The sequence below is a fragment of the Electrophorus electricus genome, chromosome 7 (assembly GCF_013358815.1).
Source record: "Electrophorus electricus isolate fEleEle1 chromosome 7, fEleEle1.pri, whole genome shotgun sequence".
In the NCBI taxonomy this organism is placed as follows: Eukaryota; Metazoa; Chordata; class Actinopteri; order Gymnotiformes; family Gymnotidae; genus Electrophorus; species Electrophorus electricus.
In genome coordinates, this window is record NC_049541.1 from 25,906,289 (window position 1) to 25,922,898 (window position 16,610).

General features: G+C 43.9%; 1 protein-coding gene across 6 annotated transcripts; it reads right to left on the bottom strand.

The window, feature by feature from the left end:
* Positions 1-5,596: 5,596 nt before the first annotated feature.
* Positions 5,597-16,305, bottom strand: LOC113581715 (NACHT, LRR and PYD domains-containing protein 3-like). Of its 6 annotated transcripts, XM_035528727.1 has the most exons (17): positions 16,212-16,305; positions 15,942-16,100; positions 15,701-15,839; positions 15,180-15,266; positions 13,959-14,075; positions 13,572-13,688; positions 13,379-13,495; positions 13,186-13,302; positions 12,993-13,109; positions 12,800-12,916; positions 12,607-12,723; positions 10,045-11,841; positions 9,481-9,654; positions 8,539-8,715; positions 7,469-7,642; positions 7,196-7,369; positions 5,597-6,213 (listed from the first exon to the last, which is right to left on the bottom strand). In XM_035528727.1, exons 4-17 carry the CDS (start codon positions 15,212-15,214, stop codon positions 6,207-6,209), a joined length of 3,357 nt encoding a protein of 1,118 aa, XP_035384620.1. In that variant the 5' UTR covers positions 15,215-15,266; positions 15,701-15,839; positions 15,942-16,100; positions 16,212-16,305; the 3' UTR covers positions 5,597-6,206. The 6 variants fall into 6 exon arrangements, with proteins under 6 accessions (XP_035384620.1, XP_035384621.1, XP_035384619.1 ...); XM_035528728.1 differs by lacking the exon at positions 15,701-15,839 and having other exon boundaries at positions 15,961-16,100; XM_035528726.1 differs by having other exon boundaries at positions 15,180-15,839.
* Between the last annotated feature and the right edge of the window lie 305 nt (positions 16,306-16,610).

The window sequence follows — 16,610 nt, forward strand, 5'->3', positions numbered from 1 at the left end:
TAATTGGCAGGGGAAGTCGCACCACCCGGCTCCGCCTGTCCCTTCAGCTTGGCTTTGGTCTGGGAACTTCCCTTTCACCCATTTACAAACAAGCCGAAGACAGCATGCAGACGCACCGAATTTGGCACGGCGGTAGCCGTCACTACCTGTCCCTCCGTTCGGTGCTTTGTTCCGTGCGTTTAAAATTGAGGTTTTGTTTTTTTTTTTATTGGGGCGGGCCTCGAATGTTTGAAATGCCAGCGGGGAGCGGGAGGGTGATCGGGGGAAGAACCGTCGGCGCGGTGCCACAGGACTCTCCTGTGTACCACCTGTCTGTCCTGCAGACTTTTTCCATGCAGCCGCATTCTCGAGCAGCCATCGCCATAGTGACAGAAGGCAGGCCTGGGCGGTGCTCTCCGTGCATGCCCATGGCCTTCCAAAAATAACACCTAGTTCAATATTCAGTCACGCCTCTTTTTCCGGGCTCCCGGTCTTCCATTCTCTCTCTCTCTTCCTTAAATGTTCCTGCAAAATGTAACTTTAGTTTTGTGCTCTGCTGATCACTCTTACAGGCATGTTATTGCATATCCGGTAAAAACATCACCATGCCATCCTAAATAAACCAACTCACAACGCGCTATGCTGCAGCAGCATTCTGCAGTACGGGATCACTTTGTTAGGGATTTCTTTGGCCAGCTCTTAATATTTCAGAAGTTCACTGACTAGCAGGAACCTGTCTTGGGTCCCTGCACATTTACACCGTGTTTTCAGTGCCTTTTTTCCATGAATATCCTGCTTTAAATCAAAAGGGCAGGAGACATACGTAGATACATCTAAGGTTAGAAATCAGTTTATGTTGCTGTAACATGGCGGACGGGATAGGCTGAGAACAGTGAGACTTATTAGGGGCAAATCCGAAATCAGGGCCAAGGGGACGGTGAAGGGCAATTTACCAACACGAAGCGAACCACAGGAACAGAAAGGAAAATACTGCGGGCAGCGCAAACACCACAGAGGCCTTGACAGCGACCAGCAACAAGAGTGAACACAGAGTACATATACAAGTACTAATGAGCCCTACAGAAGACAGGGGATACCGATGATACAGCAAATAAGCAAAACAGGGATCGGAGCAGGAAAGGAGGAAATGAAGCAGTGACAGAGGAGTCATGGAGACAAGATGCTAGGAAGGGGCCAGCCATGATGGTTGCATTCATATCTGTTTACACCAACAGTATTTGCCAGTGCACTTACAGTATAAATGTGCGTGAAAAGCATCCTATTAACATCTGTGCTTAAAGTCTCTCATTAAGGAGGCCAATAAACTCACAGTGTACACGGGGACCAGGACCCCAGTACTGTCAGTAAACGTCACGCTGTACACGGGGTCCAGGACCCCAGTACTGTCAGTAAACGTCACGCTGTACACGAGGGTCCAGCACCCCAGTACCGTCAGTCAACTGTCACAGTGTACACGGGGTCCAGGACCCCAGTACTGTCAGTCAGCCGACTTCAGAGTACAGCAGTGGAACCAGCAGTAAACTCACAGTTGACTGTATAATGTATAGCACCCTATACAACTCGTAGATTACTTATTGAAGTGATACGTCAGTGTATGCAAATGTATAGTTAAAGGGACCACTCCAACACCCCCCCTACCCCCGCTGTAATTCATTGGTTGCAGTGTTTGAGGACAGATGCATACTTTGTAATAATACTGGGACTTATATGTACATACCGTACACAGGACTACTAAATAAATAAGCATCCACCCAGCCACTGAGGTTCACGGGCCGTGTTGGTCTTCCAGGTGACCCCACAGTAACTGGGAGTAGGAACACCGACAGCCTGTGTCAAACGTCCCTGTGTTAGCTGTGGCTACACAAATAACCCATCGGTGAGACTTATCCAGTTTCTTCAGTGAGCCTTTTCAGAGAAAGATCATTTCCTCTTCTGCTTGCTACTTTGTTTATACTGTTGCTGTTCTATTCGGGCACGTGTGTGTCGCCAAACATTCTGTGGGTACGGCTCGGCTCCGTCTGCCGGACCGCCAACCTGGACTACCGGGCAGGCGGAATAGCTGCTTCATGCTAACTCCACAGACGATCCATAGACCTTTCCCTTTCCACAAAGAGTCACTCACACAAATCATGTTTAAAAGACACATTAACGGGCATTTTAAGATGAAAAGTCATCCAGATGTCTTGGAAAAAATCAGAACGGTGATAATTTTTTCCATCTGGTACTCTTATGTTCAGGCTGGTCTCTGTCTCGGTAAGAGGGGGAAATTCAGGCCTGTGAAGAAAGGCAGAGGGGGATAACAGTACGGAAAGCAGTGGGGAGTAGTTAACTTATTTGACTGACGATAAAAGAGCTCTCTGTCTGTCTGTCGTTATTAGCAGTGTAAGCTTTATGGGGGCGGGGAGACCTAGTCCTTCAAGTTTTGAACTGAACCCAGTGCAAAATCCCCCCTAACGAACTCGGTCACGGCAACGAAACCACTTCTGTAACGCTCAAAAATCTCCAGCGTGATGCGTTTCCTCTCTTTGCTCGAATAAAGCCTGAAGTTGCCAAGGCGAGCGCCGTGTTTTTCACCGGCGCGACGATAAGAGCCTTTTGCCTCTGGCCGACGGCTGGGGTTTGATTACCGCGTCCTCCGGGCTTAATAGTTTAAAAGCAGCCGTGGACCGGCCACAGGTTGACCGCGCGCCGTCGCCGTGGCATCGGGAGGCTGAACATTGGATGTGAGCAGCTAGCCTCTCCTGGAGCCTTTCAGCTCCTTACCACTGACCCCCCCCCCCCCCCCCCCCCCCCCCCCCCCGTCTCCCGGGGAAACCCAGAGCCGAGCCAGTGCCCATCTATTCATTCTAATGATCCCTCTGTATTGATTAGCACACGGGGAGGAGGGTGAGCTGAAGTAATGACCCTTTATTCTCTCCTGCCTGTCATTCACACGGACAAAATACACTCACCCGGCCTGTAATGGACAGGCAGAGAGAGAGAGAGAGAGAGAGAGAGAGAGAGAGAGAGAGAGAGAGAGACCTCGCTGGAACTTCCAACGCTGCTCTCATCTGAAGAACGGTAGGTTTTTCCACCGGGACAGACCCAAGACTGACTCCGCCACTGCATTATGGTCAGACTTTTCCCTTCCGTGCGCCCGTTAGTTCAGAACCCTGCTTTCGGTGCAATCACATCAAAGCCTAGTCTGTCGTGCGGGTCTAGGGTTTTCTCCACGTCTGTACTTAACACTACACAGAACCAGAGAACGGCAACTTAACACCAACACCTTCTTAACACCTTGTCTATCATCAGTCACACATCAACATTGTTTTTACAAGTATTATTGTGCCCTCTGTGTTTCTATCCTGGTTTGTGTTTCTGTGTGTGTTCGTTTCAGGGAATTCATCTCCGTACAAATCGCGGCGAGCGTACAAGGATGCGCCTTCCCGCTTCGTGGCGCAGTAAGCACGGAGGAATTTCCTCCTCCGACCGCAGCTCAGACAGCGTTTCACAGAAGTCCCCGCGGTTATGGCGCGGCGCGCTGTGCGTTCGAAGCGGCAGCTTAGCACGTTTACAGAGACTCGGTGTGCGCGCGCGCGCGGTTTGTGGTCGGCACGAGCTTCGCTTAAGACTTGCCAAAGTTCTCGAGAGACACACAAGTCACCGAGCGCTACCGACGTCCAAATGATCCGCCGACGCGAAGCCACGGATAGCCCGAGCTGCCGGCATCCCCTCTCTTCCGCCGCTCCGATGACTGGATGCCGGCGGGCCTGGACAGAGGAAGAGGCCTCCGCTCCGCCCGCCCTCCCGCGGCGAAAACAATGCCACGCATTACAGGGCTCTAAAAGCTTGCCGCCTCCTGCTTTCCGGCAACGGGGAGGAACATTAGGCATCTCGCGTATTGATCCGCGCATTCGCGGGGGCCTCTTTCGGAGATGCCGGCGCTGAGTGCCAGGGCCGGGGAGGGTCAGCGGTCGAGCACAGAGCTCACCCGCGCTCTTAAGAGTCAGCACAGCGAGGGCCAAGCGCACAGTCGCAGCAGCGCCACTGTGGCTTTCGCGTGTTTAAAACTGTCGGCGTGTACAGGACGGGGCCACCAATCGGCTTCTGCGCGGAGCTCCAGAAGGCCGAGAGTTGCCTGCCGTCTCACATTCCCGACTATTTAAATGAACGGAGGGAGATCCGAGCTGCTCTCTTGCTCTCTCGGATGTTGACATGATATTTCCAGGCCTGTCGAGGTTTCCGCAGACACCTCGGATCAGAGCGGGAGGGAGGGAGGTGTTGCGTAACGCCAGGCGAGGCCCGATCGTTCATGACCCCGACACAAACTCCGGCCGGACCGTGCAATTCCCGGGCGCTGGGCCTCAAGATTAAGGAGGTAGGATTTCCCCTCGTGCGTTTTAAATTACAATATGATTGAAATTACAATCACGGAGCCTGCCGTGCGCGCAGACGTCTGAGCCGAGGGAAGGTGAGGAGGGAGAAGGGAAGAGAGGCTCGTGGGGTGGGGGTGGGGGGGTGGGGTGGGGGGGGGGGGATGGCAGAACGCCATCTCTGACACAAAGCTCACGGACTGCCTATGACCTCTTAGGAAACCACTGCACCCGGCTGTCAGATTCCATCTTTCCAGCTTGGCATCTCTGTGTTTGAATGACTCCACATTTCAAGCTGCTTAAGCACACACACACACACACACACACATTTTGTATGACTGAAGTTCGAGACAGTGCCCAATGAACATTGCAGATGTGGCTTGGAGTCACGGCCATCGCGCTGTGAATCAGGTTGTAACCACGCTGACATTTTACAGTGGGAGCAGTTTTAGGAAGACAGTGAGCAAAAGAATCCCCAGGGAGAAGCAGCAGACATGACTCCATCAGCCAGAGGAGATGTCGGAGGGTGATCCGTCTCCCTCGCACGGGGGAACTGAGCGTTAAAGAACGGCTCCTTACGATGTCTCTTACTCAATGTGAAATTTGTAAGAGGCTTAGATGTGGAGAAAAATAAAACAAGTTTGGTCAAAGTAGGTTGCGAGTATTTGGTCAAATAGTTTTGGGCAAACAGAAGACAAGTGAAAGCAGGAGAGATATACACACGTCCGACACACGAAAAGCCAGTAGGGTCGAGTTCTGTGAGCACCAAATGTGAATCACTAATTGAACGGCAACTAGAATGACGTAACTTCAAACGTAAGGAGCACTGAAACTGCGTTACTGTGGATATTAAGAGTACAGGTACAGCACCTGAAGTGGATACCCGTCGGACAGGAGATTCATCCGGGCGGGGAATACACTCCTCACCCTTAAAGAACCCACAGGCCTCATTTCCTGTTCTTGAAGCTACTTGTTTTCTCTTTGTATCGGCTTTGAATAATTCACAGAGAGTAGTATACATGTTGGTGGACCTCACGTCCACTGTACGGTTACCATTTTAATATCACGATATGTTTATATATTGAACTCTGCTCTTAAAAACGGTCAGGGTTTCTGAAGCCTAATTTGATATAATTAGGGCGCCATCTAGTGGATATGAATTCAGTCTAAGTGGCTAAAGCTACATTTATAAATACACTCAGAGGTCTTCTACTCCAAATCTTATGAGAATAGGACATGAAATATTTCATGATTTAAAGTGAATTTAATATACTTTTCTATTAACTATGTCTTAGATAATATTATTATAATCCATTTCTCCTGTGGCATGACACAATGCGATGCAACCATTAGCATTTATTATTTGATTTCTTTTTCTCTTTTATGAAACATTCCTTACGCAAGTACAAGTGCAAATCTGCTTTGGATAAATTCTATCTATCTTTGCTGTGAATATATAAAGCTCAACATGCGTCCTCGCTGTTACAACATTTCCTGTTAGTGAGGGGTAAAGTGGACCAGTGTTAGAAATTAAGTGTAGTTTGACCAATCGCACTTCTGCACAGAAACTGTTAAAATATGGAGTTACATATGTATGGTTAAGAAAATACGGTTAAAAAAAATACAAACATACCTTAATAAAAAAAAGGCACAGAATGAGTCTTAGATGCTGAACTCAGTTGCTAAGTTTATGTCTTTGTAAATCCGTTTGTGTGGAGCACTTCGTGTTCTGCTTTCGTGCATCTTTCTCGTGTTGTCTGGATGTCCATGTGGTCGTGTTGCTGGGTAGAGTGCCTTTCCAGTCCTCTGCGCCCTTCCTGCAGATGGCACGGAAACACTCGCGGCTGGTGTGTACTACCAACTGCCAGGTAAACCGCAACAAGAGGAAATAAGAACAATTCATACGCACTAAAAATAAAAAAACAGAGGAATGACTTTATATTAAAAATGACTCTTAGTTGTTGACCAATCAGAAGAAAGATAAGGCCAAAAACACAGTGGTTTTCAAGGACAATATACATACTAATAACACTGATATAAGTTTCTAATATTGATGCTTAGGTATTTGTCTTTTATTCTTTTCTTTTTTTTTCTTACAATAGCATCTCAGCATGTACTTGGTGCGACTTAAAATGTGTCTAGAGACAGGACCAGGTATTTGTCCTGTGACTGTGACAGGTGTTGGTTACCCCCCCCCCCCCCCCCCAATGTTATCGTTTAGTTAATATCTTTAGTAAATATATTTCGTAAATATATTTTGTAATTTTTGTAATTTTCCTTTGCCTAAATTCCCCTTTGAGCTCAGCTTGCCTCTGAAGATTAATGAATCTTAATTTTAATATCTGGTGGTCCTCAGACACAGCACATTATTTGTGCTGCAAGGAAACCAAAGTTGACCAGGTCCATTAACCACGACCTAAAGCTAGGCGTTTAGTCTCGGTGCGTTTGGTCATTAGGACTGTGGGGTTTTTTTTTAGGGTTTCTAACCAAACTAAAATATAAATATACTGACTAAATATAAGGACAGACTACAAAGGAAAGCTTCTTCATTTGAGTGTAATTAAACCAGTTATTTTTTCTCATGTTATTATCCAATTCAGCAACTCATTCATGCATTTGTGTCGCGGCAATTGTTTGACCTGCATGCACCAAATGTGCGTATGAGTAAGATTTGTTACGTTGCACGTTTAATCCGTGCAGCGTGGCATGCATGCAGAACCTAAAGGCGGAAGAAAATCCTGCTGCTCACTGTCGGGTCTTTGCTCAGCGCATCTACCTTTGAAACACTCCGTAACACCGTAGTTGCTCCTCAATGCATGCGCTTCTTAATGCATTTAGCTTACATGAGCTTCTCCAGTTTGTGGTGTGGCGTCTTCTTCAACGCAACGAGCGCTTTGACGTCTGCGTCGTGCAATTGATTGCCACTGAGGTACAGCTCCCTGAGTCGCGAGGAGTTGGGCTGGAGCGCGCGTGCGAGGGCCCCGCAGCTCTTCTCTGTGAGGTGACAGCGACACAAGCTGGAAGGGGAGAGGAAGAAACATGTCTGAGCGTCTGTTCTCAAACAGGCGAGCGGAAAACATCATGGCATACCATTGTGCTAAGATTTTAACACTCACAAGAGTTTTTCGAGTTTGCAGTGCGGACCCCGCAGCCCGTCGGAGAGGTGCTCCACGCCTGCGTCCAGCACCCTGTTACAACTCAGCTCGAGCTCCCTCAGACCTGAAGGGTTGGAGCCAAGAGCACAAGCCAGCGCACCGCAGCTCATCTCGGAGAGCATGCAACCCGACAGCCTATGGGACAAGCACAAGGTTGTAGACGTTTCGTTACCTAGCTGATGCACGTTGCTGATCATAGTGCTTCCCTAACCTGGGGTACGAATCTCTGATATGTTTATGGGATCGGTAACCAAACAGTCCCAATGTGTGTCATATTTCCGGCTATGATAAATCAGCATAGCCTGTAACTCCTCTCAGGGCTGAAATCTGGGGGTTGATTGCAAATCATGTGCCAGCACCTTCATGTAAGTATCTAGCAAGTTTAACATAGAAGTTTTCCACCTAATTAGATCACGAGCTGAACACACATCTCCACTTGCTTCAAACCACCTCTTGAGTATTATTTCATGAATTATTGCCCTCATGATGAAGTTGGGTTTTCTGGGGTTGGTGGGTTTTTTACAGCAGTCATCTGATTAATGAACTGCTCTGATCTCTTTATGTTTATAAACAAGTGAGGAGGTACAATATGTATGTTACCTCATACTTAGGAGCACTGAAATGTCTGCAAAGACTTGAACTTCTAAAATGTTCAAGGAGAAGATGCATGCATACATGTCAACTGTGACTAGACGCTTTGGACAAAACATATTTCTCAATGTCATAAATTATTTAGTTAGCTAGTGAACATGTTTACACCGACAGGAGAGTAAATTTCCATGTTTTAAGCATGAATTCAACAGTAAAGTAAAAACATTAAGATTAATCTGTAAGATTGATCTGATAATGGACAAAGCTGATCTTTAAAAGTCCCAGGAGGCAATGTGAAGACGACCCCCCCCCCATCCTCCAAATCCACACAAGCAAATTATTATTCAAACATGAAATGAATTTGGCATATTAATTATTACAATACATATAATATTATTGTAATTATATTAATTATAATAATGTTTTGCTAAAACACTTACTGTAGCTTCTCAAGTTTACAGTTTTGATTCTTCAGACCTTTGGAAAGATGAATAATCCCTAAATCCAGCATATGCTTGTTGTCTCTCAGATTAAGATCCCTTAGTCTGGAGGAAGCGGAGCTGAGGGCTGAAGCGAGATCTTCGCAGCTTCCCACTCCCAGATTACAGTATCGCAGCCTAAAACAACAACCAGATCACACCATCACACCAGAGGACGAAACTGCACCACAGTGACTTCAGTGCTGGAACTCTCACAAATGTTCTTACCACTCATGTTCATTTCTCTAATTTGGTCATTCGGTCTCATTAAATTATGACTTAAAAATCAGACATAAATTTGAATATCTTCCCAGTGATGTTTAGTCACACACAAGCAAGAAAACACATCCACTACTGTTACTGTAGGACTGTAACATTAAGCCTTTCAGGATCAAATTTTAAGTCCAGATGGTTGTTTCATCACAGAGAAACAGTGATTTAATCACTAGCCTGAATATTAGTCTACTGCCTTTAGCTGTTGGATGAACCAATAAAAATGTCAACATTTTCCTGCAAGTTTATCCTTAGAGAATCTTTCACCTATAATCTGACATGGAGCGCACATGCATATAAATAATATTGCACACAGAACTTGAGCAGCCACAGAATTTTGCCAAAACCTTAGTGGCAACATCTTGTGCAATTTGCTGACATCACTGTTTGCCCCCATCTTTAGGTACTTAGTTTTCCCCATCCGACTGTGGTTACTGTTGGTTGAGTTTAATATTAATACATGACTCTCTCTCTCTCTCTCTCTCTCTCTCTCTCTCTCTCTCTCTCTCTCTCTCTCTCGTTCTCTCTCTCTCTCTCTCTCTCTCTCTCTCTCTCTCTCTCTCTCTCTCTATATATATATATATATATATATATATATATATATATATATATATATATATAAATTCTTACTCCAGTCTCTCCAGTTTGCAGTACGGACTTGCCAGTCCAGCACAGAGCAGCTTCATTCCAGAATCCTTCAACCTGTTTTCTCTGAGGTTCAGCTCTCGGAGTTCTAATCGGTTTTCACTGAAAGCCAAAGCAAGTGCTTCACAGCCTTTCTCTGTGAGTCCACAACCCTTCAGCCTGGGTGAAAATAAAACATCATTATAATCATTATAATCACTCATGATAAATTGTTTATAAAGTCCTCATTAGTTTAAAGCTGAATAAAGGGTAACCCTTATTTTTAGAGTGAAGAGAACAACATTTAATGTTTTCCACATCGCTTAACATTTTTGTGGAAAAGAATCATGGCCTGATTATGTTTAGTTTAGTTTGTCTTGTATCAGTTGTAGTAACTCTCACATAATGTTTAGTTGGGATTGTTCTTGTTTATTTGAGTTGCATGTGTCCTCTATGTAAACGTCTGGTCTGTTGATAAATAATTGTAAATACAAGGTGTCTCATTGTTCCTATCTCAGAAGAAGACTGTGCCATGAATATTTCAGTGGTTATTGTGATCCTAAAACTTACTCTGCTGATCTGGCTGCCTTCACAGCTGGCAGCGTCCTTGAGAGAACCTCGTCTGGACCAAGGAATTCTTTCAAGCAATTCTTTGGTGTTCGTATGCATGTTTTCAAATCAAAGCAGTCCATCTCTTCTTCTGAGGTCTGAAACTTGAAGGTCAGAGTTGACCACAATTCCGGTATGAGCATGACGATAGACAGCATTCCTGAGCTCCTCTCCAAGTTCTCCACAACAGAATGATGATTCAGTTCCGTGAGACAGTAGAACAGATTGATTCTTCTGTCCGAAGAGGGATCCTCTCGAATCTTCTCTTTGATGTAGTGGACTATTTCATCATTACTCTGCAAGCTGCACCCTGACTGTGCAAAAAGGCCCTGCAAGAGAGGCTGATTGGACACCAGTGACAGGCCCAGAAGGAAGCGGAGGAAAAGGTCCAGGTGGCCGTTCTCACTCTTTAAAGCCATATCCACAGCGGTTTTGTGGAGCTCACAAACTGTCGAAGCTCTCAGCAGAACTGCAAGATCAGAGGTTGGATCGGTTGGGCGGTCTTGCTTGCTAAAAGCAAAAAACACATACAAGGCCGCAAGGTGCTCCTGAATGCTCAAATGCACAAAGCTGAACACTTTTCTCTGAGATAAGCAAAACTCTTCTCTAAAGATCTGGGTGAACACTCCCGAATACACAGATGCTTCTCTGACATCAAGCCCACATTTCTTCAGATCTGCTTCATAGAAGATGATGTTGCCCTTGCTCAGCTGCAAAAAGGCCAGTTTTCCCAGTTTGAAAATCATCACCTCGTCTTTCTCTTGTGTCCCCTGATACTTTACATTTTTGATGGCGGTCTGAACGACGAGGAAGTGTGTGTACATTTGAGTCAGTGTGCTGGGGGTCTCAGTATTCTCCTCATCATCCAGGGTTCTCTCAAGGACAATGGCTGAAAGCCAGCAGAAGACCGGTATGTGACACATTATGTGGAGGCTTCTTGACAACTTGATGTGGGCAATGATTCTCTTTGCCAGGTTCTGGTTACTGATTCTCTTGTGGAAGTACTGCTCCTTCTGTGGGTCATTAAATCCTCGTACCTCCGTTAATCGGTCAACAAATAGGGAAGGAATCTGACCGGCTGCTGCCGGTCTGGATGTAATCCAGACAAAAGCTGAGGGAAGCAGATTTCCCTTGATGAGGTTTGTCAGCAGTTTGTCCACCGAGACTGTCTTTCTTATGTCACAACATCGCTCTCTTTTTTGGAAATGCAGTGGAAGTCGACACTCATCCAGACCATCAAAGATAAACAAGACTTTATAGCCTTCCATTTCAAAAGTTTGTGAACCTCCGATTTCTTTAAAGAAATGATGAAGAAGATTGAGCAAACTGAGTTTTCTGTCCTTCATTAAATTCAGCTCACGAAAAGGAAGAGGAAAAATTAGGTGGATGTCCTGATTGGCTGTTCCTTCAGCCCAATCCAGAATAAATTTCTGCACGGAAATGGTTTTTCCAATGCCTGCAACTCCTTTTGTCATCACAGTTCTGATGTTACTTTGACCTGGTATGATTTTAAATATGTCGTTGCATTTGATTGGTTTGTCCTTTGTCGCTGATCTCACCGATGTTTTCTCAATGAGTTTAACTTCATGGTTGCTGCTAACCTCTCCACTCTCACCTTCTGTGATGTAGAGCTCTGTGTAGATGTCACCAAGTAGTGTAGGGTGCCCTTGCTGTGCTGTTTCCTGGAAAATACATTGGCTTTTCCTTTTTAGGTTCCATTTGTGCTTTCGAAGGACATCTTCCTCAGTGAGCAGAGACCTTTCAAATGACCAAAAGAACTACAAATATAACACACACCAGATTACTGTATATATAGTTTTCATATCCAAAGATGAAATGACTAAAGAAACAGTTATAAACTACAATAAAAAGGAATACCCAAATTAGGTATAAAAAATGAAGCTAGTTAACAATTTTTTAACTAACAATTATTGCTGTTGTAACTAGGCTGGGAGAAATATTAAAGCTAAACATGTGGAGTCTTTTTACAATACAGGTGAATAGTGTATGATTGGTAAATATATGGTAAATAAAAACTAAAGATTTAGATTACCTATACTCATTGACACAAAGGTACACAATACACCCCAGTATATTCATTCATACTGGTTAATATTTCTACCATGTGTGGCTTGCTTCCCAATGTTGTCCTAATGCCCTATGGTAAAACTTTACTTAATACAGTGTAAATTTACCCCCCCCCCCCATCAGCAGAGGGAGCTCTCATCTGAAATGCTGAAATGTGGTCTTATGTGTCCGCTCCGCAAAGTTTTGCCCCAAGTTAGTTGTTAGTCATTCTGTGTAGTTTCAGAATCTGCATTGCTTCTCATTTTGACCTCTGACTCTGCTGTTTGGATTACTTCCTTTGCATTTTCATTTTGCTGTGTATTTTAGGCTCCTACTAATCTGGATTTTTGTCATATATTCTTCTCTCCTCATGGAATGGCCTTTAAGAAACAAATATATGAATTTATACACCAATACTACATTTAAAAAATATTCATAATAGTCAAAAGTTCCTACCCATTTCCTGATGGAGGCTTAGCTTTGCGAAAATCTTCATCGCGTCCTATAGACCACACGCTCTTCATGGACACACAGCTGTGCTCATGTGAAGTTGGGGTCTCTTGTTGAAATGGCCTTTAAGAAACAAATATATGAATTTATACACCAATACTACATTTAAAAAATATTCATAATAGTCAAAAGTTCCTACCCATTTCCTGATGGAGGCTTAGCTTTGCGAAAATCTTCATCGCGTCCTATAGACCACACGCTCTTCATGGACACACAGCTGTGCTCATGTGAAGTTGGGGTCTCTTGTTGAAATGGCCTTTAAGAAACAAATATATGAATTTATACACCAATACTACATTTAAAAAATATTCATAATAGTCAAAAGTTCCTACCCATTTCCTGATGGAGGCTTAGCTTTGCGAAAATCTTCATCGCGTCCTATAGACCACACGCTCTTCATGGACACACAGCTGTGCTCATGTGAAGTTGGGGTCTCTTGTTGAAATGGCCTTTAAGAAACAAATATATGAATTTATACACCAATACTACATTTAAAAAATATTCATAATAGTCAAAAGTTCCTACCCATTTCCTGATGGAGGCTTAGCTTTGCGAAAATCTTCATCGCGTCCTATAGACCACACGCTCTTCATGGACACACAGCTGTGCTCATGTGAAGTTGGGGTCTCTTGTTGAAATGGCCTTTAAGAAACAAATATATGAATTTATACACCAATACTACATTTAAAAAATATTCATAATAGTCAAAAGTTCCTACCCATTTCCTGATGGAGGCTTAGCTTTGCGAAAATCTTCATCGCGTCCTATAGACCACACGCTCTTCATGGACACACAGCTGTGCTCATGTGAAGTTGGGGTCTCTTGTTGAAATGGCCTTTAAGAAACAAATATATGAATTTATACACCAATACTACATTTAAAAAATATTCATAATAGTCAAAAGTTCCTACCCATTTCCTGATGGAGGCTTAGCTTTGCGAAAATCTTCATCGCGTCCTATAGACCACACGCTCTTCATGGACACACAGCTGTGCTCATGTGAAGTTGGGGTCTCTTGTTGAAATGGCCTTTAAAATATATAAGAATATTTATGAATTTATAAATATAGAATAAGTCTATAAAACAAAATTTAAAAGAAGATCCTTGAAAGGGACTAAAGATAAGTTCGTGTGATGATCCATGAGTATGTATGCTGACAGCGGATAACAAATTTAAGACAGCAGGATGGTATGTAAGTGTGAGTATAACATGCTTTGAAACACACTGCAGGAAAGCCTGTTGTATTTGACAAAAATCCCGAATAAAGAAAGGAAAAAATGCAAGTCAAATGCTTGTACTTGGGTTCAGAAAGAGGGCTGTCTTTGTGACAAGTGACTTCATCGCCCTTAGAGTGGTCACTCTTCACAGACACACAGCTGCACCACAACGCCGTTGACATCTCCTGCTGAAATGGCCTTCAGGAACAGAGATGTAATTCAGGTCTTTACATTCACATTCATTCATTTGGTAGGTACTTTCATTCAAAGAAACTTGATACTGGGCAAAAATACAACAGAGACATATAAAGAATCAGACATTGATAGAAGCGCCATAAGACCAAGCTTGTAATAACAGATAGGATACATTTACATAAATTCACATTTACATTTAAAGGGTGTTTGGAAGAAAAACAAGCACTGTGACTGAAGGCGGGGCTTAAGACTTGGTCTTGGTAAAGTGGGCTGGTGGCGATCAAGCGATTTAAGACAGTGGGATGGTACATATCGGTGGAGTTATACGGGCTTGTGCATTAAGTGTAATGTACAGTAATGAGATGTTTTTAATTAAATGGGGGCGGTTATGGGAAGCCTGGTGTGAACTGGTGCACATTTGCTAGTGTAAGAACTTATTCATGGTATCTGTGGATGCATACATGTTTATGGTTTTCACAGGAAGACAAGCAAAAGTGAATTGCATTCATACAGTCAAGAGATTATATAGATTATCTTATAGGCCTGAATTTGTAGCTGTGCCATTTAACAGGTCTTGTTTTGTCAGAATTGTCTCCTAGGAAGCAAAAGCACGTCTCCGACTACAGAATGTAATGAAACTACAAAAAAAAGAAAAAAGAAACCAAAACTAAAGGGAGCCGACGTAACAGTAACAAAGATCAGCAAACTGTCACAAACACAAGAGCACGTGAGTGGTGTGGCCTGTGAAGTTAGACACACAGCACCTGCATTGGGCGTGACACAACAAACAAAAGGGAGAACTTGTATAACAGAGAACGAAACATAAACAAAACATCACGTGCCACGCCACTGCCGGCTGACGGAGGCTACTGGCAGGGTGCACCTGCCCACCGCTGTCACACCAATGTTACTGTCATGGGGTCTGATTTCTCAAGAGTGGCGTGATTGAGCGGTCTGAGATCTCATAAGCGCTACGGTGGACCAGAAAGAGAATCGAGTCCTCTTTGAAGCTAACATATATTATGAACAAAAATAGCTTTTCTGGGGTCACTTTAATAGAACTGAGTTTGGTTTATTTAAAAACAACTGAAAACTAAGTATTCCTACCTAATTTCAGAAGGTCCTCCTTTACTGAAATGCATTACAGTGTCGTAAGGGGTTGGACATACAAGCTTGTCTGGCCTTCTACAGCTTCTATGAGAAAACCAACACAATCTTCAAAGTACACCAAAGGTTGAATTGTCTTCAAAAATATTTTGTACTGTACTCCTGACTGAATTGAATATTGGCCTAATAGTAATGTGTAGTAAACCTGAAACTGTAGTGACATTGGGATGGCTCAGAAGTTGTCAGTCATATACTGGAGTCTTACTACCCCCACAGAAAAGTAAAACACTAATGCAACGTCACTAAGACCATTAAACAAATGTCCTCAGAATTCGAAACTTTTACAACTTCATGGTGTCATACCCAACATGTCACAAAGATGCACGAGTTTAAATATTCGCTGTGAACTAGATGGAGACCTATACACAACACATTTTACTGATAGTATCAACAATGCTTCTGACAAACACATAGAGAACCAGAAAAAAATAACATAAAATAACTGATTTCTGAAAACTGACCTTTGTATCCCTCTGAAGAATTTCTCTTTAGCACTTTACCTGGGCTGGGGCCTAACTTAAGAGCTCAGTGTCACATAAGCTCATGGGTACCCTCACTATAGACCTATATCCAAAGGTCACTGGCAGGTTAACCGTGGTGCTGTGGAATGTATAAAGAGAGCTTTAAAGACTTTTAACTCTGAATTTGAGATGTTATGGTGAGCGTGGCGTTTCGGAGAACCAGTTTGAATAGGGTACATACATTCTCAGGCAATACAAACCAAGTTGTCTGCTGCGATTAGTGATAGTTGCCCTCAGTCCTGCGTTTAGTCTGGAGAGCTGTCAGGACTGCAGCCTTCACACATCATTTCTTCCATCGGTCCGACCGGCACCGTAGCTGAGCCAAAGTGCACCCAGCACGCTGGACCGAAGAGACGGGCGTTTTAAAAGTCCGGTTCTGGTGATTCACTTCTACCTCGAAAGTGGCCTGTTAATGGATGTACTGGTACCAAGAAAGCATGTCTTGTCTTACCTTACAGACTCTTGGTTATCACTAACAGGGGATCTCGGGCGAAATGACGTGATATTATTTACGGAAAACAAAGTGAAAGTGCGGTGTAGGTTCGCCGCCCGCTTCCTCCCCACACACCTCCTATCTGGGGCGGAGTTTGGCTTTGGCTTTGGACACAAACAAAAACTACGCAAATTCTGCACCAACCATATAGTCTACATAAACTGTAACGCTGTAAAATAAATCAATAGCAAGTAAATACCCATGCAGTAAAAACTGTAGCAGCTTTGTAAGAAGCAACAACGACGCGGGCATGTGAACGTTTGTGTATAAGAAATTGTGCATAACGTATTTATCAGACGTAAAATAACGATAACTGCGTTTTGCACATAGGCTAATACTTTCTAGAGGCTTCTCTGC

Bases quoted from the DNA above. Each gene is read 5' to 3' on its own strand.
- LOC113581715 (XM_035528728.1), bottom strand. From the start codon at position 15,214: ATGCATTTCAGTAAAGGAGGACCTTCTGAAATTAG. The intron at 13,496-13,571 runs GTAGGAACTTTT...TGTTTCTTAAAG, and splicing joins AAGCCTCCATCAGGAAATGG to GCCATTTCAACAAGAGACCC. The intron at 13,303-13,378 runs GTAGGAACTTTT...TGTTTCTTAAAG, and splicing joins AAGCCTCCATCAGGAAATGG to GCCATTTCAACAAGAGACCC.